General features: G+C 38.6%; 1 protein-coding gene across 1 annotated transcript; it reads left to right on the top strand.

The window, feature by feature from the left end:
• Positions 1 to 1,246: 1,246 nt before the first annotated feature.
• dnaaf9 (dynein axonemal assembly factor 9) lies at positions 1,247 to 24,904 on the top strand. The gene is given in 39 exon segments (XM_082516990.1): positions 1,247 to 1,511; positions 2,342 to 2,421; positions 2,563 to 2,688; positions 2,776 to 2,900; positions 3,175 to 3,271; positions 3,443 to 3,549; positions 3,652 to 3,729; positions 5,222 to 5,323; positions 5,707 to 5,762; positions 5,878 to 6,013; positions 6,483 to 6,564; positions 6,727 to 6,763; positions 6,857 to 6,941; positions 7,029 to 7,105; positions 7,212 to 7,256; positions 7,914 to 7,959; positions 8,063 to 8,102; positions 8,105 to 8,173; positions 8,420 to 8,490; positions 8,620 to 8,667; positions 8,761 to 8,851; positions 8,949 to 9,049; positions 9,264 to 9,407; positions 9,649 to 9,728; positions 9,844 to 9,945; positions 11,165 to 11,282; positions 11,518 to 11,606; positions 11,693 to 11,818; positions 12,018 to 12,143; positions 14,972 to 15,009; positions 16,116 to 16,251; positions 16,599 to 16,685; positions 17,348 to 17,454; positions 17,712 to 17,786; positions 18,597 to 18,784; positions 18,895 to 18,960; positions 19,813 to 19,906; positions 20,114 to 20,263; positions 22,328 to 24,904. Coding segments are annotated over 38 exon segments (3,438 nt in total). The 5' UTR covers positions 1,247 to 1,455; the 3' UTR covers positions 20,221 to 20,263; positions 22,328 to 24,904.
• Positions 24,905 to 25,618: the final 714 nt, after the last annotated feature.

Below are 25,618 nucleotides of genomic sequence, written 5' to 3'. Positions count from 1 at the left end.
GAGCTATCCTGAGCCAGAGATTTCAGAGCAGACCATTCTTCCATCATTGATATGACCACCATCATCTCTCTTATATCTGTTACATTTTCTGTCAAACAAAACAATAACAACTTTTCAGTACACAAACCAACACATCCTTAGGATCTAACGTTTAAAATAATTTGCAACTATTTAGTCAATGATTTGACCTCATAGTAAAAGAAAAATACGATTACTCACTCCTAGCCATGTCTTTTGCAGGTGCTCCAGCAAGTCTGCACTAAGATTCTTGTCAGCTCAAGATAACACCTGAAACTAGACACTCAGGCTCTGAAACAAGCATTATAAAGGAAAAAGGTAAAACAGGTAAAAGGTAAAACAGGATGCTTCTGGATTACAACATGTGGCACTACAAGTTCAACTGTCAAGGAAGTGCATTCCACCGTTCACGCCTGGATGAACATGTATTTTCCTTGTGTTTCACTTTAGGTTTGAGAATACAAAAGAAAAAAAGCATTACTTCAAATAATTTTGGTGCACAAAGCAGTTTTCCATGCTAAACTTTAAAATTCAGTAAAGACTTGATCTTAACACAACAGGCCTAAGATAACGTGCTTCCGCCTAAGATGGAAGCGCTCATAATGTCAGTGTCTGCACAAGGTGAACATTTTAAATGGAACCATTGTGGGAATTTGCAAACACATAATCAGCTTGCCTGATCCGGTTTCCCTTTCCTACTTTAATCATTTACTGCCCTCTGCACCATGGAGCCAGTCTGCAAGACATCCGGTAATTGTTTTTGTTTTTTTTAATCTGGATAACAGCTGAATCAGCCACACTGCAGACCGTCAAGAAACATAAGTTTACTTTGGAGTCATGGCATGCCAAATATACTGTGGTTCAACAGCCTGTGAACACTTCATCTCCGATGAATTACTACTAATAAAAATTCCAAGGAAGAAAATCCCCAAGAAACCATTAAATGAGCAGTAATAACACATAGCTATATTATAACACGCCACGTTAGAATAAAGACACACTACAGTATGCAGCTGTTTTCCCCCGTACGTGATCGCAGAAGGATTGCAGCATCACTAGAAGCTGCGTGAAACTGCCAGCTGCTGTCAAAACGGCCCAAAACAAGACCGTACTAAGACGTGACAACGGGGGCATCGTCTGTTAAAACCCGAAAATTTTATTTCTTATAATGGATTGGTGTGTCCGACACGACGCGAAATACTATAAAACTGTGTCGGGAGTAAATCAAATCATAATCTTATATTGTAAAGTTTGCCCGGAAGTACTTATATGCTGGTTTAGTAACCCCCCCAGTTATTGAAATCGTTCGCTCCGTTGCTATGCTATCTTCTGTAGACACTCTCCAGGGTGATGGAGAAGAAAATGTAGTTACACGGCCCGATACGGAAAAATACGCAACGCTTTGTCGGTTTTGTGTGAACGGTGACAACAATTACAATGTCAAGTATAAGGAAAGTTAACGGGAAATTCTCTGGAATCAACCCAGCCGTGAGGTGATGTTTGAATCGAGTTGTGTTTTGTTAGAAAATGCTTCACCGTAGCTGCCATGCTAACGTAGCTAACGTTAGACAGAACCACTCTCCGTTACTAGTCGACGTATCAACGCCATTTATCGTTATTAATTTTGACTGAATAGCGTATAGTAATGCCCACATTATCAACGTTTCAAACCAGCTGAAGTTTATATTTTTTATTAATAAAAACATCTGGTCAAGCTGCATAATAGTTTTGCTATCCCCTGCCGGGGATTTCTCATTCAATGTATCCCAGTGGAGGCAGTTTATGTTGTTACAATTTTAACAGCGTAGTAAACGAAGAATTCTAAAATTATCTAAGCGAATCCTATTAAATAAGTTAATGCTTGATACTATTGAGTGTTTTATTAGGTGAACCTGTGTTACAGCTATATTATTTCTAGAGGTAGGACTCACCAGACACCCCACAACACGACAATACTACTCAAAGTAGCATATTGTGGCGATTTTTAACGTTTTGCGATATACTGAATATTGCAATAACGTATATTGTAATTTATCACTTTGTTTTTATCTTATTTTATTTTTTATTTTTGCCACAAAATGAGATTATCAAGCATACTGTCAGGAAAGCCACACAACAGTCAGTCTGATATCAGTCTGCAATTAAATGGGCTCAAATTGCCAATTACATGCAACTTCATTAGCTTCTGTAAATTTGGCATAACAAAAGCTCTATCTTTCCAAAAAGAAGAATTACTTTTCTATCTAAAATGCATCATCAATAACCATGAAAGCCATGACTTTGTACTTATTTATGGGTTGTTGTTTTTTATCATGCTTTTCAGTTGCTGTCGTCTGCGTCAAGTTCAGGCTCTGCTCTGTGGAAGTGGCACTGCCATTCCTGATGGCATCCTGTGCTCTCTCGGTATGTTAAGTCAGAAACTTTGATGTGTCAGTTGTTAAGGCTAAAACAAAGTTTGTTAAGCAGAATAGAAAGTGACTTGAATATTTTCTCTGGACACTCCAAAGCCATAAACTTTATTTATTGTATTTTTCTCTATTTTAGGAATTGATAGCAGATATAATGAGGGGTGCACTGAGCTGGCAAAATACTTGTTCTATGGACTATATGAACAAAACCAGGTGAATCTGGAGCATGGCCTTGAGGAATTTCCTGAAGAAATGCTGGATGGTGAGTGTGGGTCTCCATATGCATGTCATATTTTTGTGCATGCTTTAGTTTTTATCAGCGTTGACACATCACTTGTCCTTGTGTCAGATGTAATCCTGCTGATTAAGGTGGACTGTGTTCACCTGTACTGCAACCCACTGAACTACAGTTACCTGTTGCCCTATGTGTCCCACTGGAGAAACCTACACCTGTACTGCATGACAGAAACAGAGGTAAAAATAAATAGATAAATAAGAAGAAGAAGGAGAAAAAAAACTATACCTCTCACTTTATTACAGTTCCTGTTTAGTCGATTAATTAAGAAGTACTTAGGTTTAACAGGTTGCATGTTTAACTCATTGACTGCACAATGATAGCGCATTTATTGTCATCAATGACATAAAGAGGATTTTCCTTTAAAATGTGTTTCTTTGTAGCAGTGTTTGTAATTCTGTTATTCTATTCTAAAGCTTACATTTACTGTCGTTTTTTTCCTTCCACTTGCAGTATGAAGATGAAGAAGCAGCAGAAGAATTTAAAATCTCCAGTTTTGTTGCAATGGTGCAGGACTGTTATCACATTGGAGTACCTTACAGCTCGCAAGGTACATGTTTTTACATTTTAATTTCCCCATCATTTACTACTTGTGTCTTTCAAAGAAATTAAAATGTCTTCTTAAACTGTAATTCATGTTGTTGTGTTAGTTTTATCTACTTCTGAAATGAGACCTCCCAATTAACAAAACCTAGTTAAACTTAGTTTCTGTTAATTTTAGGACAAATCCAGAAGTTTGATATGTTTATGGTGGAAAAATGGCCTCTGCTTCAAGCTTTTGCTCTGGAAGGCATTGGTGGAGGAAGCTTTTTTACCATGAAATACAAGGTAAAGCCTAACAGCAAAAGAAACTACAATATGTAGAAAGTTCTTAGGATCCTATGCTTCTGTTTGTTTGTTTGTTTGTTTTATGTATCTCTACTTATGCAGCTAATGGACATGAGTGAGAATCTGTGGCAGGTTTACAACAGACTCGACCCAGTGTCGCTGGATAATCTCCTCACAGAGGTAACAATGAGTTTAATTTTCTGTCAGCTTTACCAAATTTGAAAGTTTCTTGTTACTTTTAGTGGCGAGGCCTACAGTACTTCATCATCTGACATCTGAAGTTTTTTTAAATTGCCAAAAATCCAGTGCCGCTATTAGGAATCATTTTTTTTGGACTAGCCATTAATATATAAATCATTATTTGGTAACTACAAGTCATAGTAAGCACAGTACTGTGAAATGGTTTAAATCTGTATTTTGCTAGACTTTCTTGTAATTGCTGACGTGGTCTTCAGCAATCATTCAAAGGTTTTTTCTTGACATTGGCTGCTTTTTCACTTTTTCAGTTCAATTAATAACCACCAATTCAATTTCCAATTGTATCTTTAGCCACTTTTTCACTAACAGCCTATCATGGGAACACATAATTTGAGCTGATTTCCATAACTGAATCTACAAAAAATATAAAAAAATAACAGATTGACAAGCAAAAAAAATTTTTTGATCCAACAAAGTGATTCCTACAGCGCTATTAGCCAAAGACGTATTAACTGGGGACATTGTCACTTACAAAATGCGGATACTGGACAAGTAGAGGACAAAAGAAGAAATGGTAGGTCTAAAAAACTATCTATGGCAAATGAACAGTATTTGAAAGTCATATCAGCAAATACCTGACACAGGACCTGACAGATGAATCCAGTCCTTTAGTTGATCCATCTAGTGTTCACTGAAACCTCATCAGAAATTATCTTGATTGAAGAGTGGCTGTCAAAAACTCATAAAATGTGCAAGACCTAGACTGAAAAACGGTGTCAACAGTTCTTATATGTGATGAGTACAAATGAAATTGTTGGTTAAAATTGTTGTCTATACTGTATGTAGAGCGAGATTGACAACAGTGAGTTTCTACAACTATCTGTAAAAACATCTGGAACCCCTGTCATGGTTTAGCACTGAATGTCAGCCAGTGGTGTTGGGATCTTACCAAAACTGATCATGTTATGAATGCAGAAAAGCACAGGTAGATTTTGATCCGCCATGCATTAACATTTAGAAAGTGTCTAGATGACAGCTTGGTGACAGTTTTATTATTCAGGACGTGAATAATCCTAAGAAAGCATAACTGGGTAGAAAACCACACACTGGAAAATTATCACTCATGTATTGGCCTCCCCAAATTCTGGACCTCAACATTATTGAAGCAGTGGGATCATTTTGAGAGAGAAACAGGACAAAAGTCTTTCCTTCAAGAATCCTGAGGACTATTGCTGAAGATTACTTTAGCATATTATAGGAAAGCTTGTTTAAGAGAGTTTATGCTGTTTTGAATAATAAAGCTGGTCATACCAAATATTGACTTTCAAGCTCATTAGAATTCTAGAAACTATGTTTTATTAAATCCCTGCACCTATTTCCCATTTTCCAAGAAAAACAGAGGAATGAGGGACTCCACGGTACTGTATGTAAAGAGATATGTCGTATTACCTGAGTGCTGTTGGTTTTGTTTTAGGACCTGGTCAACTTTGAGAAACAGTGGAATGGCTTCTTCTCGGGCATGGACCTGGAAAGTCATCTTTCTATCTTGGAGCTCTCTGAAGCACAAGCAGGGGAGGTACATTTATGCCTTCATATCCTCACAAAACTAGAATAACTGCTGTGTGATATTTGGAGTAATTTAAATTGTTCTGATTTTTTTCTGGATATACTTTTTCCAAAAAAGAGACATCAACTGCTTTTTTTACACAGTGAAAAGATAAATAATATTAAATATTATTTAATATTGTCATAATAATTAGTCATAATATTGAATGACTAATCAGACTTTGTTGCCAGTTCTGTTGCAAAGAGTAGCAGCTGAAAAAAGATTGTCTGCACAAATGTTATGCAGTTTATAACAAATGCAAAGAGTATTTGCAGACAGCAGGGGGTTTTATCAGTCTAACAGAAGTAGAGTGTACCTGTATGAGCATAAAGTGTATTCTCAACAATCTGCAGGCATTCCGTTCCTATTACCTTCATGGACTGATCTCAAGAAAAATCACAGATAAAAGGTATTCTTTGTATTCACTCGTGTGTAAATATTGAAATGATGTTTATCTGTGGTCTTGTTGGCATGGAATGAAATAAACACACACCTTTTCTCAGTGAAACATTTCTTTATTTCAGTAAATGCCAGCAGCCCTATGTGTTGTTTGGGAAACACTCTGCCTTAGAAGATCTGGAGAACTATTTATTCAACTTTCCCTCAGAGAGTCATCAGGTCCGCAACACAGGGCCTCAAGGTTCTGCAGCCAGACACATGGTGAGGAACAGCAGCATAGTGAAGGATAATAACTTCTCTGGGGTAGAGCAGAGAGCAAGTACGAAGCAGACATTTAAATCATCAATAAATAATATAACCCTACATCTACACCCATTACTATAAAACATTTGGTAATGACTGGACAAATGCCAAAGTGATTATTAGGTTCAAAGACCTCTGTTAAGACTCCACTATTTCAAATGGAGTGGATTTTTTTCCACTTCTAATGAATGTGCTATAAAACAAATTACTCAATTAAAAGAGAAAAAATTAGCTGCAGCACCATCTACTGGGCAGCATTTTGATAAGTCATCTGGAGCACTTAAGTCTGTTAATATGTCCTCCTGTAAATAAGAGATGTAGGTCAGTTTGCAAATTCTGGGTCTCAATATTGTTACTTGTGTTGTTTGTAAAGTGGGAACGTTCTGCTGTTCATGTCATTCATACAAAACACCTTTTACCCCATTAGATTCTCCAGTGTGTGGCTCCCAAAGGACCTCTAGCCTGCGCTCGGACCTATTTCTTTGGGACTACCCACAACCCATATCTTGGTGAAGTTTATTGTGTGACTTTACTTGTGTCTATTCATCTGTTGCATATTTAGAACATCTTATATTTACTTTGTTGTCCTTAGTACTTCAGAGACTGCAATATATGATATATTAACCCATAGTTAAAGCAGTAATAACATTTTCCCCTTGTATTTTTCACAGGAAATCAGAACACAGAGCAAAAGAAGACAGACGTCTTGTAAGTGTTTAATTTTTAATCTTTCATTTCCCTTTAAGCTGTTGGGTGTCAAACGTTTGAGAATATCTAACGAAAACTTTTCTTTTTCTTCAGAGTTTTGTCACAGATTTATTCAGCTGCCATTCAAGCAGTTCTGTCGGGAATCAAATGCTACTCCTGTACCACCAGCGCTACCAAGGTTAGAGAAAAAGTACACAGATTTTAGCATTGGCTTTACAGCATGTACTCTAGCATATACAGTTGTTCACTGTGTAATCCTTTGTAGGCTAAGGATGTGGCTGAGAACACCTTTCTGATGTCATTGGACTCGATGAATTTAAGCCAGTATCGCAGTTTTCTCAGGTAGCAATTGATTACTTTTTTTTTTCAATCATCAACTGTGTCAGACCTTGATCAAAGGTTTAAAGTATATGTTATATCCCTTTGCTCTTGTGTTTGCTCTCTACAGGTCCAAATGTGAATTCACCATTCAAGCAGTGAATAAGCAAGGAATGTGGGTGTTATCTGCACGTTCTCAAATTTGCTTGTGGCTTAATATACAAAGATTTGTAGATATACAGAAATACAAACAAAAGGACAAAAACATGAGGAAAATAATAATCAGTAAATAATTTAACATATTTAGTAACTAATAGTCAGCTCTTTACTTCCTTTTTATGTTCTGTCCTAACATAAATCCTTCTTTTGCCAAATTATGCACATACGTATACAAGCACATGTACACACATATAGGTTAAGTTGTGGGTGGGAACACCCAATAAAAGCCCTTCTTCCTCATTGTACCTTGCTTTTGGACTTTGCTTCAGTTCATCACTCAGTCTGTTCCACAGCTTTACTCCAAATACAGAGATGCAAAAAAACCCACAAAAATTATTTGAATTTAACTCCCCCTCAAATTGTGTTCTCCATCTCCTTTAAATAACAGTTTTAGAATATTATCAGGAAGTAGGTCAGTGTTATGGATTATCGTTACAGCCCTTTTTTTGCAATATAGATCACGATGATAGTGAACATTTTGAAGTATTGCCCCGAACCTCTGTTTAAGCATTCAAATATGGGGAAGTCAGTGAACAGTGTTTTCATTGTGTTATCTGAAAACTATATCCCAAATTGATGCTTTCTTAAAACTTTTTTTCTTATTTGTTTTCAGGATAATTCCTCTCACTAATGAAGACAGCCGCTACGTAATAAAAACAGTAAGTTAGAGAAGCACATTATAACTTGTTTGATCAAAGGTTTTTGATAAAATTATTTGTGTACACAATGTTCTACATTTGCAATAATTCTATGTTCCTTAAGGCTTCCCTGATTGTCCATGACATCCCAGACCTGCAGTGGGACAGGGGGAACTGGGATCTGTAGTCTTCTCTGAATCCTTCTTGGAGTCCAGTATCAACATTCAACAGAGAGGTACAGTGCAGATTAGATTTGAATGGATTGCTGATTCAATCTGCAAAGGAAGTTTGATATACATAATTAACATTACAAATCCACTGCAAACATAAAAAGCTGAAAGTCATCTACAGTCATCACAGTAGTACAAAGATATCTTATTTTCCGTGCCATGGGTTGTGTTTGTTGTACATCTTGTGTTTGTCATTCTTTGGCTTGTTTTTTGTTTCCCCACGTTAAACATGTCTGGTTCTTCTCCTGTAGATGGCACTGTGTCCTCAGACAGCTGCTACACCATCTTGACTGCAACAGTGCCTCGCTACGCCTGCTGGCTGGTATGTGTGGTACTGAATGTAGAAATCAGGACCAATATTTGAAGTAATCTGACAGACCTATGCTGAATCTGTGATATAAACATAGCATTTTCTTTGACTTTTGATTTTTTATTGTCATTTTGTTTTCAGATGGAATCTGATGTCAAGCAGTCTGAACAAGCTCAGCAGCTCACTAAGGTAGGTTCCAAAGCCTCTGCTCATAGCACTACAGGTTGCTTGTCTAAGTCCTTCATGTACAACCTGATGATCTACATTATTTGTTTTAAACAGGATGACGATGGTACTTGTTTGGGAAAAGTTCTGACTGCAGCAGATGCTGCATATGTGTTGTCCAGCAGCCACCTCTCAGCTCCTGAAGAAGGTGAGCATTGTTGAAAAGCCTGGGAGGAATTTAGCATTTTCTATTTTGATTTTCCTGCAATCATTCAAAATGTGTTTTATTCAAATTTTGATTTCAGGAAAGATAATTTTCTTTTCTGAGGGACTGTTTATCCATTCTCAATATGGAAGCATCACTATTTCCAAGGATCACATCAACAAAGTCAAGTTTTACAATCCGGTATGCATAAAACTACTCGTTTTATCATATGAGAGCTACATTTTTAGCTCTCATATGGTAGTTCATCTTTACACACCTATATATTTCTGTGCAACATCTGTTTAACAGTTAAAATTCAGAGTTTCAGTACCTTCCATGTAAAAGTATGATAAAACATATTATATTGGATTTCTCATTCCTACTTCTTGTGTTTTGTGTGTCGTTTTATCACCAGGACTACAGCACTGTGGCTTCTCTGTTTGTAGAGTATGAGGACAGCTTGCTCCCCCACCTTCCATTCCCTCTCCACAGCTCTGATAGGTGTCTGGTCTTTGCTCTACTTCCAAGGTCTAAGAGCCAGAGGGCCTTCTACTCTAAGGTGAGAGGGGTAAAATCTCATTAGCAAGTTTGTCCATTAAGTTTGTTTGTTTTTTCTGGTGAATTTATCATTTTAATTAATTATTAAGAATATCCAATTAACACTTCTCTTGTTGGCACAAGAATGTCATTATTTATTTGTCTACTATATACTAAAATGTGTTTTAGCCCCCTTTCTCTTTATATTATTCCCATTAAAGCCACAGTTGTACTTGTATAAACCTGTTATCTTATTTTTGTAGGTTTTGTCTGTGTGGAAAAGCTCTGGACTCGCTCTGCAATTCTTGGACCAAGACAACCTGACGTGGAACCAGAAAAATATGTAAGCAAACAGTGCTTGCTTTGCCAGTTTCAGCTATTGTGAAGTATGATCATTTGAGTAGGTAGACAGATAAGTAGATTTGTTTCAGGGTAGACATTCTGTTTTCCTCTTTCAGGCACACCAAGCTGCAGAAGCTGCACGACAGTCAGGAGCCACCAATGGCCAAACGCAGAGGCAGCCTGAAGACTTCATACTGTCAGCTGCCAGGACAGGAAATGTTAGTACACACGTAGCAACAGAGTGCTCCAGAACTGGATCAAACAAGTAGTAAAACCTGATGCTAGGTATTGCTTAATCATGAGTATGCACTCCCAAAATAGCTTTTAAGCCTGTGTTGCACTGTTTCAATCAGTGTTGACCGTCTACACTTCTTAGGTCTGTTATGCTGACACAGAGTATATATGATCAAAGAGCCAAAATAAGAAATGCATTCTTTTCCCCCAGTCTGCATAGCTAGAGCCAAAACATGCATAAAGCACTTATTTTGCATTGTTTTGTTTGTTAGCCTGTATAATTAAAACTCCAGCTGCTTCAAAACTAGAACTGCCAGAATCCCAAAGTCCTCAAAACCACCAGGAGGCGTCATTTTGACCTCGTCCTGCCACAACAGCATTGATGGCAAATAATTAACTTCTTGAAGAAGTTAAGTTGTTAATTATCATCTAATTTCTCAAACTTTAAGTATTAAAGAAGGTTTTTATTTGTTTTATAATCTATTTAGATTGTTTCATTACAGGTTGTAAAGTTAAAATTCAAATTAGAGTAAACTAATAAACATAAAAATAAACTAAGGAACTGAAACTGCTGGATTTCACTCTTTACTTGGACTCTGCTCAGCTCAGTTACAGTTCCCTTGCTCTTCAGAACAGCCAGCAAACCCACCCGGGCACTCAACTTTTACCTAACTACATTCTACTATATATTAATTTACCGATCACATCGAGCAAGCTTTTGCTCGTGTTATAGCAGCTTTCATATTAAAATGTGTGTAAACAGTCGTGTTGCTAGCCAACTCAGTGTGCTGCAGTAGTGGTTTTGGATTAATTTCTATGGGGTCAAAGTAATGTCCTCTGCAGTTCTAGTGATCATATAGTTTTTTACATTTTGAGCCCACAAAACCCAAAATGTTTTAGTTGTTGAATAGAAATGTAACAGAGTTACATGATTTTTAAAATGCCAAGGGTTCAAAATGACCCCATTCGCAGTTCTAGTGTTAAGCATTTGCACCCAAAATAAGCGTCCTGTGCGTTGTTCCATAATACTCACTGTCCATAGTGTTATTTTGTATTATCAGTGTAATTTCAATTGCTGTTTTCTTTAGACAGTAATGGCATGTAAACACAATACAGTAAATGCAATCATAGGTTTGTCTAGGCATGTCGGTCTGTGTCAACCACATTTCTGTTCACTGATTCCTGTATTCTGGCCTGTACCAGGTTTCTTCAGCATTTTGCTCTTAGTAGCATTGGTCAAGAGCCCATTATGTATGACCACCTGGGGATGCTCTTTCCCTCTGCAGAGCTTAGGAATATACCCCCTTGTCAGGGAGACAAGGTGAGTATGTTGTCTTAGGATGCAGTGAATCCTTCTCTCTCTCTCTCTCTCTCTCTCTCTCTCTCTCTCTCTCTCGCTCTCTCTCTCTCTCTCTCTCTCTCTCTCTCTCTCTCTCTTTAAAGATTGTAGACATAGTAAATCATTTTCTGATTGCTTTCTTATCTAGCACCTAGTTTAATTATAATAAAGCTGATTTAATGAATATCTGATGTGGGCTTTTTTAATGTGTGAAAAGGTTGTCATCACCATCATCACTGGACTGCCAGGAAGCCATAAGAAGATACTTTGCAACTTCTCAGTCCAGCTAAACCACAAATGTGAAAGGTACAACATTTCTCAAATAACATAGTAAATACCAGACTTATAACACAACCAAATATACACAAGTTTTTCAATCATTACACTCACAGGTGGGTGGTTTATGAGCCTGCTCCGGAAAGTTTCTCAGCTTCTCATCTCCAAAAGTATTTGTCCAGCTTCTTGGAGAGCCAAAGAGGTACAAGAGGCAAACCCCGTCTGTTGGTGCTCACACCGGGGTAAGAAAAAATTAGCAGTTAAGACTAATTTGTGCTTTAGATCTAAAGCAGACCAGTCATAAGACTTGTACCTTTTTAATATTAAAGATGTATTCATCTAATATAAAAGAGCTTAGAATATGAAACTATTAAAACATGCAGGATGTTGAGTATAGAATAGATCAATATTGTTTACATTTGTGAATGTTCCTACTTACAGATATACAGATGTTCTAGATGTGGTCCAGGCTGTGCTCTTCCATCCTGACCCAGTTGTTCAGGCATGCTTCACAATTGGTGCAGTTACTGCCTGTGTGAACCCTCTCACCTCCTTTATCGAGCACAGGTACGATTTGAGATATTTCTCTCTGCTATTTTTAAGATATAAAACAATTTTGGATTATAGTAACTAGTGGTAAGTAAATCACCATGACTCTGAAAGTGCAGTCAGCTCAGTTTCACAGCAGTTAAAGTCAATTCATTGATCCAGGTTATCGATGAAAAATTGTATATTACTTTTGTTGTATAGTTTGCCATTCACCTCTCTGTGTGCTTAGTTTCCTGAAACACGTGTGTCCACCATAGATTTTTCTAGCACATGAGCAGATGTGCAATAAAGTAATTTGCTACCAACGAAGATTATTTCTGAAATGACACACATTTCAGTTTGTTGTGCAAAGTTTAAGAGTTTCAGTGAGGTCAAACGCACCAGTATTAAGGGTTTCACTTAGGTATATTTTCAAGCAACATATGGACAGGCCAGATAATTACAGACAGGAGATGCTCATAAATTGTTAAAGTGCTGGAGGTTTCCATGAAAAGGTTACATGACACTTTTAGCTATTAAAACTCAAGGCTGGGTCCCTTTTTACAGAGAGGATCAGCTCTACATTTAATCTCACTCTCCTTTTGTTACAGGCTTTAGATGGAGTTTACAGAGCTTCTCACTGTCATAGATTTACTGAGCAGCTCAACACAATATGGCATACTACTCCGGTTGATAGGCTGTTTTTCCAAAGCAGGCCAAGCTTGACCAAGCCCCTGATGCTTTCATACACACAAGGCCAGTCTAAAGGGTGTAGTCTTTGCATGCTTTGAAAACTTGTGCCATCATCTGTCTTCATCAGAACTTTCATTTAAAAAAATCAATAGACGTTATATAACACATCCTTTGTTAGTTAAGCTATAGTAACTAGATTCTGGGTATTAAGCTTGACAAATGTTAACTACACATATAAATTCCATGTACTGGTTAGGAATTAAAGTCATTTTTATGCAAAAAAAAAAAACCATTTTCAGAGGCTGAAAAGTAATTGCACAAATTTTACTGTTTTAAATACCGTAATTGTTTTTCATCATTATATTCAGGAAAGTCTTGATTTGTTTTACAGCATGCTTTGGGTCATTATCCATTCACTAGAGACTTAATTCCAAAGGCCCATGTTATAATATTGTCTCCACCATGTTTGACACATGATGTGGTACGTTTCCGGTCATGAGCTGTTTCTCTCCTGCTCCACAGTTTTGTCTTCCCATCATTCTGATACAGGTTAATGCTGGTTTCACCTGTCCAAAGAATTTTTCTGTTAAGGGCTTCTTGAGTGTAACCAGTGGTTTGCACCTTTTTATGAATCCACTGTAATTACATTCAGGAAGGCATCTCTGGATCATAGACTTTATCAGTAGCATGTCTGCCTCCTCGTGAGTGTTATTGAGTTGTGAGGTGTTGTGAGGGGTCTGAACCATGTGATGAATTATGTAATCATGGACTTTAGTTGTCTTCTGTTTTCTTTCATGTCTTTTGTTGTTGCTGAGCTGGTCAATGCTTTCGTTCTTTATAAGAATACACCAGATTGTAATTTTGCCATTTTTAAAGTGTTTGTTATGTCTCTTATAGCTTTATTTTTTATTTTAAACCTTATGAGTCTGTCCTCTTGCAAATATCTCTTTGGACCTCGTGCTGAGAGTTGCAGTGAACAGTTACCAGCTACAAGTTCAAAACTGAATCAGTTCCAGATATTTTATTTGTTTCATTTGTCATGAATTAATGAGCGATTAGGCCTCTCATGACCATGAAAGTGCCTGTCAGTCAGTTGTGCACCTAAATCTGAGTCTATGAAAATCTGGGACTATATATAAAACTTTGGTAAACCCCTTAAAGTAAATCTTAAAGTCTGTACTTCAGTTAGATGTTGTTTGTGTCCACTGTGGAGATGTGCATGAGCAAAATTCTAAAAATGGTCCATGCTTGTGTCACAAGCTAGGCTTATGAAATATGTCTTGAATTGCATGCATTAATCATGCAGTGATTACCTTTTCAGTTAAACACAGTACCTACTTAGTTCAGGAGTGGAAAATGTGTAATAAGAATTTAGCTAACAATGCAGTTAGCAGTGACTTTTCCAATTGAGGCATCTTCATCAAGCCTCCTGTCCCTGTCTGTTGCCACAGATTGTATGGAGGTCTGTGGACCCCTACTATGGCGCTAATTGGATACGGTTAGCCCAGCTTAGGTCTGACCTGCCTGTCACCCGCTTCAGCATAGCCCTTTAATCCCCCAGATCCACATGTGTGGCCAGCAACCCCCCTCAGCGAAGCTCATCAGTCAGTCATGATCTATTCTTTGTGATGGATGCAGACAGTTCATTACGTCAGGACAGGAAAGATAAATGCCTTTCAAACTGCTGATCCCCAAGCCTGCAGGCTCCCAAAGAAGGGTAGTGGTTGTAAGGAGACTTCAGAAAGTGGTGTATAACACAGATTGATATGAAAACTCCGGATACATTGTTACAATGAATTTTAATTAATTAAATTACAGAAAGATGTTCCATTGGTCCATTGCCAGTCAAAGTCCTGATGTCATACATTATGGCCAAGGCCCACAATGTGGAATTAGTCTGTTTATTGCTGCTCAACGCTGGTATGCATTCATTAGTCAGAAATAGAGCTCTTATTAAGGATGATGTGGTGACACAGGACATGGGCAAAATAAAGAGGGCAGAAAAGTGAATACATTTAAATACACCTCTTGTGTGTTGTTGAGTATGGAACCTATAGTGCAAGCAGTAAGCGTCTCAGTCAAAAATAAAATTTGCATTAGGTAGTTTCTAGAATATGTTTAATATTTAACTATAGTTCTCCTCTCTCATTTCTTCTTGTCATTTTGTTTTTTAGGTTTGCTTTTCCTAAGCTGTTGGAGCAGCTCAGCCAAGGTTAGTCTAGTCTGTTTCACTGCACTTTCATTCACCTGTCCAGCAGCACAGTATGTTTAATGCTGAGGAAGGACCATGTCGATAGATAGTTAGAATTTTCTTTTGTTTGCAGCAAAGCTAGACTCTTCTTTATCGGCCTGTAGCTGCATTATAAATTGTTACAGACCATTTATCAATTAACCAAAGTTTTGTATTGTTTGTACTAGAAAGTGTTGACTTATGAAATATGATGCTCTTTACCTTAGAGTTGCTGACATGTAAGATGCTTTATAATAAATATGGAGGTAAAAACTTTTAGTTCTTAAGCACCATTTATATAAAACGATATGCTCGTTGTGCATCACTTTCTAGCTGACACATCACCACTTAATGGACATAAAAGGCTCTTGTTGCCTAGGTGACAGGTAGTTTTTCCTTCCCAGTGTCACCAAGTGCTTGCTCATAGGGGGTCTTTTGATTGTTGGGGTTTTCTCTGTTTTTTGTAGTATCTTTTCTTTACAACCTAAAGCGCCTTCAGATGAATGCTGTTGTGATTTGGCACTATATAAATAAAACAATTTCATTTAATTAAAGTGTTTTGTAAGTACAACTTAGTGATGGAGGTAAAAATAGCAACAATACTAATACAGATTATTTTGTGACATAGTAAGTTTTAAATAATGTTTTTTAGAGATGTTGTTACATACAGTAGGAGCTATAAAAACGTTTCACACCTCATTGGTGCAAACATTACTGTATGTTTGAGATGGTTTACTTTCCATTTCACATTCTCAAGTGAGAATTTTCACATTTTTGGGTTTACTGTCATCATATTTCCCATCTTTGTTACTGGATCCTAATTTGGGGCAGTGCGGAGGAAAAACATGGAACTGTGAAGGGAAAAAATATGTCGTTCCCTTTTATATCAGTCAGCTCATGTGAGGTGATCAAAATGCATATTCTGCTTTCAGGCAGAAAAAAAGCAGTGGTATGGACAATAAATTAAATGTAGTGTGAAATACGGTATTTCAGCAGGGACAAAACTGAGGAGATTCTGTATTTTTTGGGAAAGTGATCCATTTTCTTGTGGAATTTTCATTCTTTTTTTGTGCCTTGTTGTATGTCAGGTATTGTGAGTACAGTGGTGTTCACTGGGCTGACAGCAGAGAAGAAGCACCCTCTCATGCAGCATGTTCAGCAGTTGGTACGCTCTGCCAACCCCACTGCTGCCTTCATACTGGCAGAGAGAGGAGCTGTCACCAGGTAGGCGCCCACAGAATCATGATCAATGCTGCAAACAGTCATTTCACTGCTTTTATCTTTGCCTAAAATATTCACTCTAGGCTACATTTTATTCCACTCTCTGAGTCTATGTTTAAATCTTCTGGGTCAGAGCACGGCTCACTTAACTCCTGAATGTGTAATGAACACTCCCCAATGCATTCTATACTTAATATTTTATCGTTGTGATTGACAGTCTGCTACAGATCAAAGTACTCCTTTGTCACATTTGGTGTTCAAAATGCAAACACTTACAGACCGATTACTGGTACAGTAGAATATTAGATGTTAAATATCTATTTTTTATTATTATTTTTCTCCCTAATTAGGGATGAAGATATGAATCTGATATTGTCTGAGAGCAGCTTCAATGAGCCACAGATGCTGAGAGCCCGTTACGTCCTCTACCCTGGATGGTAAGGCACCCATATGTCCTCCTGTGTCAACACACAACCTCTTGGCTGCTGAATGACAGATTGATTCCTGCTTCGGCTTTCCTCAGTCCTGCCTCCCTGCAGTTTAATTGCTGCTCAGCTACAGTGGTGTGTGTATCGGCAGCTGATTGGCATGAAGCCCCTCAGGGCATCTCGTGTTCTATCACCAGTTGCCTCCTGGCAGCACAGTAACAAGCTGTTGGCCATGCAGTTGCCATATACACAGAGGGGTCTCTTTTCCTTTGGACTATGTCCAGCCAGTCTTCATGCCTCAATGCTCAGCCTAATATGAACTGCTGCTAAATCCTCCTCTCAGATCATACACAGTATCTGGCCAGAGTGTGGCCCGTTTTAATTTGCTCATCTTCAGCCTTTAATTTGTACAGTTTGTGTATATTGGGGTGTGTTTGGGATTCTTCTTAGATGCCCTCATATCAAGGAGCGAGAAATGTTTGTTTTGTTTATACCTGCTGTTAAAAGAATCTGCATTTAGAAATTTGTCTTGCATTTTAGCAGCAAATCACATACACTGGCCTCTTCACTGTGAGCAGCTGGTTGAGTAAACAGCTTTCCAGCCAAAGACAAAATGTAGCACAAACATTTGGCTTGGTCTAGATTTAACTTTCACGTGTTCTTTGTTCCAGGTGCAAAGGGCGCTTCTGCTCTGGTTCTGGGACTCTGGTCCTCACCCAGCAGCGCGTGGCTTTTAACCGGCCCCTAGAGAGGCCTCTATTTGTCACCCACTGTAAAGGTGAGATGGAAAGAAGCCCCCTGCCTCGTGACAGACTCTCTAGATATGAGATGGAAGGATTTGGTTGTGATTACATGAGCTGCCTTCCCTCCGAATATGGAGGTGTTGAAGTAATTATCAGCCGTTGCTTTGAAGTCATCTGTACTTCCAAAGGATGGCTTTAGAGTCTTGTCACAAACTTGCTTTCTAGGAAATTTTCACTTTACATAATTTGCTCGACAATACTAAATGATCAAACTCGCATTGTTTTTCTGCAGCAATCAAGTCATCGCTACGGCCAAGCCCCTTCCAAGGAAATATGTACAATGTTTGGGGAAAAGTCAGATTTTCTGGTAGGATTCACATATTTTTCCCTTTGATTTTACTCTTTATAAAATATATTTGCAATATACTTCTGCTAACTTTTAAAAATTTCAGATCCTACTTTGAAGAACTTGCTTATGAAAAACATGACAAAAAACAAATGTGACTTCTTTCCTTGGGAAATATTTTAATCTACATTTGCATTTCCCAGTTTGGGGAATCATTAGACAAAAGGTTTCTCTCAAGGCAGGAAAGAAGCTCCTGACGGTAGGAATTTTGCTTGGTTGTTGCTCTGGTGTCTGGTGCTTAGAACTCAGCCCATATTCCACTAGTTTGGTTTGCTTCACATAATTTTCTCACTCTTTTTGTTATTTTTTATTTTAAGACGTGTGTAGAGTTGTTGCATGAGGAGAAAGTGCAGGTGCCTGTGAGGAGATGTTCAGCGAGTGTGAATATATTTGTATAGTTGGGAAGATAGAGTATGAAACCAGTGTGGTGTCTGAGACTCCGACTTTCCCTTAATGTATATTTTAGTAGCTGCCTATTGGGTAGTGTATCATTTACATCCATGTAGTTATTTTGTTTGAGTTTTTCGATTTAGCTGATATACATCCAACACATATTGTTGAAGTGGGACGTATTTATCTTGCTTTTATCTGGTTTTGTACACACGGGTTCTGTGAGCCGTTTTGGGAACAGAAGCCCTGTATGGATGTTAAAACATTAACACTCCACCAACAGCATGCTGGTAACATATGAAGCTGCTGTAGCAGGTGTTAGACAAGGTGTGAACTTTACTGAGACTCAAATCTGAGCTTCTTCATCTGTGAAACCTCCAGACTCAGACCAGCTGATGGAAGTGAGCTACAATGCACTGAGTGGGAACCTGAGAATTGTCCCTGAAGACAACAGTGACCCTCTGAGTCAGGGTCCCAAAGAGACCAACACCTCCTGTTTCCTATTCTTTGATGGTGTTGGTCTCACTGAGGATGGACTGAAGGACTGGTTAAGACTGTGCGCCAAGCAGGTAGACACTGAACACTGACACTCATGTATAGCCATGTTATCACACAACATCAGTCAGGTTTTAAAAAAATAACGTTTTGTTTCTTTCTTTGTTTTTTTTTACGTTTACAGAAGCAGGCAAAGAAAACTAAGAAGACCAAAAGTACCCTTTCACCACAAGAAATCAAGAGCATCCACGTGAGTCTCCACTTTCTAACATGCTCAGAACTATAGGGACTATAGGTATAATTGATGATAATTGTCATGCAATACATAATATTTCATAAAAGGCTCTAAACAAGCAGAAATACTCAAAGGCAGGAGTACTTTGACACATATGCTGCAGACTGTAGAAACTAAAGATGAAAGCACATACATGCCAGTGTGTTCACGTTTAGATATTTTTTACAGAATTTCATGTTTACCAGTTTTTTGTTTCCAGAACAAAATCATTGCTCATCTTTGGAGTTTGATTTGTTTGAAGTTTGAAGTTTCTAAATAAAATCAAAACATTTTAAAAACCACATTTATGAAATCAAAGGATTATACACACATCTGATACACACATGTTCTCCCCGTGTTTGTGTGGGTTCCCTCCGGGTACTCCGGCTTCCTCCCACAGTCCAAAGACATGCAGCTGTGGGGATAGGTTAATTGGAAAATCCAAATTGCCATTAGGTGTGAATGTGAGCGCGAATGGTTGTCTGTCCCTGTGTGTTGGCCCTGCAACAGACTGGCAACCTGTACCCCGCCTCTCGTCCTATGACAGCTGGGATAGGCTCCAGCGCCCCCTGCGACCCTGAAAAAAGGATAAGCGGAAGCGAATGGATGATAAACAATGAATGCACAAAAATCTCCCAAGGTTACCATTAACATTTGCTGATAGAGACAGTTTTCTAACTGATGTTAAATATGGGTGCCATTGTTCTTTTTTGTGGTCTGTTCTTTATTTATCAGGTTTTGCTAATTCTTAAATATTGGGCTAGATGAGGGACTTGTGGCTTTTATCAATAATCTTGACTGAACCTGATATCGTATGTTTCTGTTTAGATGACCAGACATTTGGAACCTCTTCCACCAGGCTACTTCTACAATGGTTATCAATATGTTGACATCTTTGGAGATAAAACAAACTTCCATCCCAGTATCCTTTTCACAAGGGTTACTGTAAAACTGTATGTCCCTGTCATTAAGGCTTGAGAACAAAAGTCTGAAATAGTCATGAGTCAGTTTGATTTGACTGACTGAGATTTTGACACAGAAGAACAGTGAAAAATACTGAGATGCACCTTTATATACTGCTGTGTGGAGTGCATGTGTTGCAGTTTTCCTTACATTGCTGCTACCCTAGACATGGAGGAATTCATTAAAGAGTATATCGCTGAGGCCAACAAGGAGATAGAGCAATTCAACTGTCAGCTGGAATCGCAGGGACAGCCCGACCTCTTTGAGCCGTGATAGAATCTTCGTGTATGTTCACTCCATCTGTCGTATTTACCTTGTAAGGGAACCACTGTGGGGGGTGAGGGAGGGCAAAGGGGATATGTGCTGAACACTCCACTAGAGCAGTCAGTGTGTGGTCACACATCATGTATCTTCACAAGCCGCTTCTGCTGGAAGTCCTTTCTTATTTACTTTATCATTTTATTTCTTATTTGGAGCCTTCAATCATCAATGAAAAGGTGGTTATGTAATTGTATGGCTGTTTGCCATGCTGTAGACTACGCTAGCATTAGCACTTTGGTGAGTTGGGTTTCATTGTTATGGTAGCTAATTTAGATTAAGACATGTTTGTCAAGAGATGCAATTTGCTCACAGCTGTAGACAAATCAGAACAAGCACCACACAAATCTCCACCTTTAAACCAGTATGATTATACCACTGAGTCTGCAAGCTATGCGACTTTCACAATTGAAGGGAAGGGCCACACACTCCTTGTGCGTTTCTGTTTATCGCAGTTGGCAAATTAATGCCTCTATTTCTGGGCAGGCGTGGATAGCCGTGTGATTCTGGTGGGCTCCCTGGTGGGGTTTCTCAAGAATCGCTCCTCCTCTGTTGTCACCCAATCCATGGTCCACCTGTTAGCTTGTCTGTAAGCCACACAGCAGCAGAGGAAGACTTGATCATTGAGCTGTAAACATTGGACAGCCTGTTGGCAACAGACAACTGATGAATGATGCCATTAATCGCATAGCTATAGACCGTCCCAGTGCTTTATTTTAAGACATGTCAAGGGAATCTTATGAAAGTGCAATTAACCAGATTTCAATTCCAGCAGCAAAGTGTTGTAAAACAGCTGAGGCTGTCATGAAACATATTGAATTACTGGGGTTACCGAGGTCCTCCACAAACTTCATCATAGCCCTGTGTTCTGTTTGTTGTAATGTTAGTTAGTTTACACCAGCACATGATAAACAAAAAGTTTAGACAGCCAGAAGTGGATCATTCATTATGCCACTATTTGCTGAAAATTCACACATCCCCCTGATTCTTTTGAGTGGCAGCATTTGGGGAGGACAGGGAAAATGAAATAAAGTGGGGGAAAATACTGCTTTATTAAATATTGGCTAGATTAGGGTTAACATGAGTAAAGTGATTAGTAAAAGGTATAAGGCTTTGTATCAGTGGTGTGATGTTGCAGAGAACAGTCTTGTTTAAATGAGTTATTCCACTGTTTGCTCTGCGATTGTGTGTCACACTAATGTTTTATGCACGTCTTCCTTTTATCAGGGTTCCTACACAGGTTTGGAAATTCTGTGACCTGTAAGAAAATGTGTTTAATAGGCAGTCATTTCTCTGGGAAAAGCTGCGACAGCTGCATATTTAAAGAGCCACTAATCTATAATATTTATACTGAACAAGTATTTCAGTATAACTGCGTCAAAAAGATATGAAATTTTGAGGTGCAGAATGTGTAGGAACCCTGCTTCAGTATCTGGAGATTCAGTGGCTTTCATTCATTATGGGGTTAGCAGTGTAGTATATTAGTGCAATCCAATACACTAATATGCTTTTAAGAAATACTGCTGCAGCTATAATTGCATGATATATTGCAGTGGCTGCTGTACCAAAAAAATGTCTGTAATCAGTGAGAACTTTGAGATTTACGGATAAGTGAGGAAAAATGTTTCTGTTCAGTCTACGTTTCAAGTCTACAATCAAAATTTTCCTCAAATGGAGGGCACGCTTGCTAGTGAGGTGAACATTTGCTGTTATAATCTCCTTTTAAAAACATATTTTTAGATCAGTGGAGACCTCAGTGTGTTATGGGTACCCTTCATAATTCATATTTTGGATAACCGTCTGACGGTGCTTTTTTCCTTTTCAGACAAAAACAGTGTGATTACATCATTAGCAAGTTTTGGGTTTTTTTCCCCAGGTGACCTCTCTGTCTGTGCAGATTTAAGTGATCCAGCACTGCTAGCCCCATCCATCCACTTTGACCTGAACAAGCCATATAGTCTTAGGTGTGCTAGGTGTGGAGCGATCATGCGTAGTTTTAAAATAGCACATAACCTAGCGGTGAAGTACATCTTCTAACATGTGTTGCTCTGACATGTTCCAGATAGCCAGAAAAAAGGGGGGCTCACAAGGAAGGGAGGAGCTCACCCCAAGTTAGTCATTCCATTAGCTCCTCTCCTGATGTTCTTCTCTTTTATTCTATGAAGAAGTGCAATTGTTCTTTGTCTTTTTATATATTCTACTTACAGTACCCTCAAAAAGCTCTTTAAGGACATAACTGAGGAAACAAATGAGCTGCTAAATTCTCAGTCTCTGATTTTCACTCACTTTCAAGTGCTCACAAAACAAGTCAAGGGTTTGGTGCAACATTAAATGCCGCTTGGAGGGGAGGCAGGGGGGTATTACCTCTGCTTACAAATGACGGACAACAAAATGCACACAGATTACAGTGCTTCTTTTAATGGAGTGGGATAATATATAACTTAAATCCTCTGGTGACAAAATGATAACTATCGTTTAAGCTGGATGTTCTTTTTAGCGTTTCAGAGATGCACTCTAAGCCGTCTGTTTGCAACAACAGTTGCCGTCATTCTGTAGTTATGTAATACTGCAGAGAGTTGCCTTGACTGACAGTGAAATAGTTGTTGGGAATATGTATGGGAGACCATTTTGAAAGCTGCTTTATGTCCAAGAGCAGAGATGTTGTAACCTTAATTGGCTAAGAGATCATAAAGTGGTCCTTAAAGAAGTGAGGGTTATGTAAGATGTTTGTGACTTTTAAATGAAAGCACTACTAACAGTGTACGCTATAATTACTGCTACAAATGTGTCTACACTATTTTGCATGTTTGAGATGTCACGTGAACATACCACGACATATATTCTGACACAATTGCCTTTCACCAAACTGGTACAGCAAAGAGAAAATAATCGCATTTATTTTACATATCTGCTGAGAATTTGAATGACCTCTAAGCAACAAATAGTATTTTTGTAAGACCGTGAATTGAGCATTCAAGGTGCAAAACAAAACATTTCCTTTCGCACAAGCTTCAAAAAGCAAAAGCAGATGCAAATTTTTTGTAGAAAAAACAAACTAACTTGGGAATCTGATAAGTTGTGACACATCAGGTTTCTCAGATCCAGCAGTGCCTTGGCTACAGCTAAGAAAAGCAGAGATTAAAGCTGCATTCAGAACTCCATCCCTCTCCCTTTCACCAGGGGAGGAGGTGTTGTCAGGCGAGGATCTGTCCTTCAGCAGTGTTGGTGAAAGGAATCCATGGAGTCGTTCTTTAAAGCAATGTGTTTTTACTAAGCCAGAGGGTAAAGTAGTCAAGGTCACACACAGGGAGGCCGCTGGCTGGCTCAGGATAATTCAGGTATTCTCACTAACAAACCAAAAATATGGTGTAAAAGGGGCAGGGCACCACAGCAACTCTGATTTATGTTCACACTTACATTTGTTTTGTGTCTTTCGTTCAAGTTCATTTGGTCTTTTAAATGAAACGTACATTTTTGTCTCAGTTCTTTTAAGATCTAGAAAATTTCATTCATATGTTTTTAGGATACGTGCCTAGCACAAGCTGGGATACAAAAATGTAAAGCTTTGCATCAGAGTATGCCCCACCCCTATGAAATAAGCAAAAAGGAGGATTTAGTTTGTGACTAAAGTTGGGTGGTCCCTTCTTTCTTGCACATGGGACCCCCAGAGAGCCCTCCACAAGCCTCTCAGTGTGACTGCTACGTAGCTCTCTGGCAGACTGAGCACTCTGGTGTCTTCATCCTGTATGTGGAGACTAGCTATTTTGTAGCTGAAGTTATAGGACAAGAAAACAAAGTTTGGTGTTAATTGGTTATTTGGGAAGGACGGAAATGTGACGTTCTCATACTGCAGTGTGATAATGCAGTGTTAAAGGTTTTTCTGTTCTTTTCTAGTTTGGCTCCAGTGTTCAAAAAAGGGGCCACCCTCTAAAAGTGGAAGTGGATCTTTTTATGGTGTTTTTGCGCTTATTAGAAAAAATGCAGCTCGCAAATGGATTTTTGACTGACCAAATATTTCTCAGGCCTCGGGGACCGTTGATACTAATTGTTTGAGGCGTTCTGTTCCGAGAAGGTTAAATTTGAGCACATGCTCTTCACTCCTCAGTCCTTACAGACGGCGAGGAGTTCTTTCAGGTGTAGTTATTATTATTTCTGTGCCCGAGGTTACATATTTGCCCTTACAAACTCAAGTTTTAAAGAAAAAGATGGAGGTGAAGTTGTGGTTAATGTCTTGGGTCTGTAGCTACATAGCAACAGGCTGCACGGCCGCATACAAAACGAGGATGTTGTAATTTATGTTAAGGAACAGTTGCGATTCAAGTTGGCAAACATTTGATTTCATGATGGCAGAATTAGATCTCAGCAAAGGGCTCAATCTTTTTCTTCCCTATACAGGCCGTCCAAAGCGAAAGGGGGAAAAAATAACTTTGTATTGTGATGGGAAGCAAAAAACAACTTTAAAAGTGCCAAACTGACTTCCACGTCTTGTTTTAAGAGTGTTCACGGAAAGTGAGCAAAAACAAATTGCATTTGCACAAAACTACTGTAACTTCTGTTTTTCTTCCTGTGACTGATGCTTTTATTAACTAATTGTTGTATTTATTGCACCACGTAATACATTAAATATTTATAAGTTTAATGAGTTTGTTGTCTTTATCATTTCATTCAACATGTAGGAATTTAACCTTCTAGGACCTGGCGTCCACCTATGTGGACATCACATTTTGGGTTGTTTAGACCACAATACTAAATTTTTCTCTACAAGGGCCTGATATCCTCTTCTCCGAAACTACATCAGGTAAAAAGATAGTTCTTTGTTTTTACATTCATCAGGTCCCAAATAGCAAAAAAATAAAAATGCATGCCATGAAAGAGTTCAGGTCTTAGGAGGTTGAAGGTCTGAGTTACGTCGCACACTTATGTGTGATGGACTTGAGAAATGACGGCTGGAATAGCACAGAGAGAACAAGAGGAATCCTGCCCCACAGATCCCTTTATTTCCTCATGCTGTGTGAAGATAGTCTGTGTGTCCTTGTATTGTTGCCAGGCAGATACATTCGTTCACATGGCTAACCTCTGACATCAGTGTTTCCTCGCCTCTCTTCTGCCACCACTGTGCCGCCAGTTTCTCCCCAGCGACTCAAGGCAAGACTACCCGCCCAGATACACTTAGCACACTCAAAACACGCTCTAGCCATATCTCTTCCACCATTAGTTGCTCTTTTTTTCCTCCCCACCCATTCTATTGTTGTATTTTTACCGAGGAGCTGAACTGAGGCTATTTGTGGCCTATTATGAGGGCCACATGTAAACACTCATCGCTCTTGCTGGTGTCTGCCAAAGCCTGCTGAGT

The sequence above is a fragment of the Aulonocara stuartgranti genome (assembly GCF_965226115.1).
Source record: "Aulonocara stuartgranti genome assembly, chromosome: 19".
In the NCBI taxonomy this organism is placed as follows: domain Eukaryota; kingdom Metazoa; phylum Chordata; class Actinopteri; order Cichliformes; family Cichlidae; genus Aulonocara; species Aulonocara stuartgranti.
Note: the sequence above shows the minus strand (reverse complement) of the source record. Positions and strands in the feature narration are given on the sequence as shown.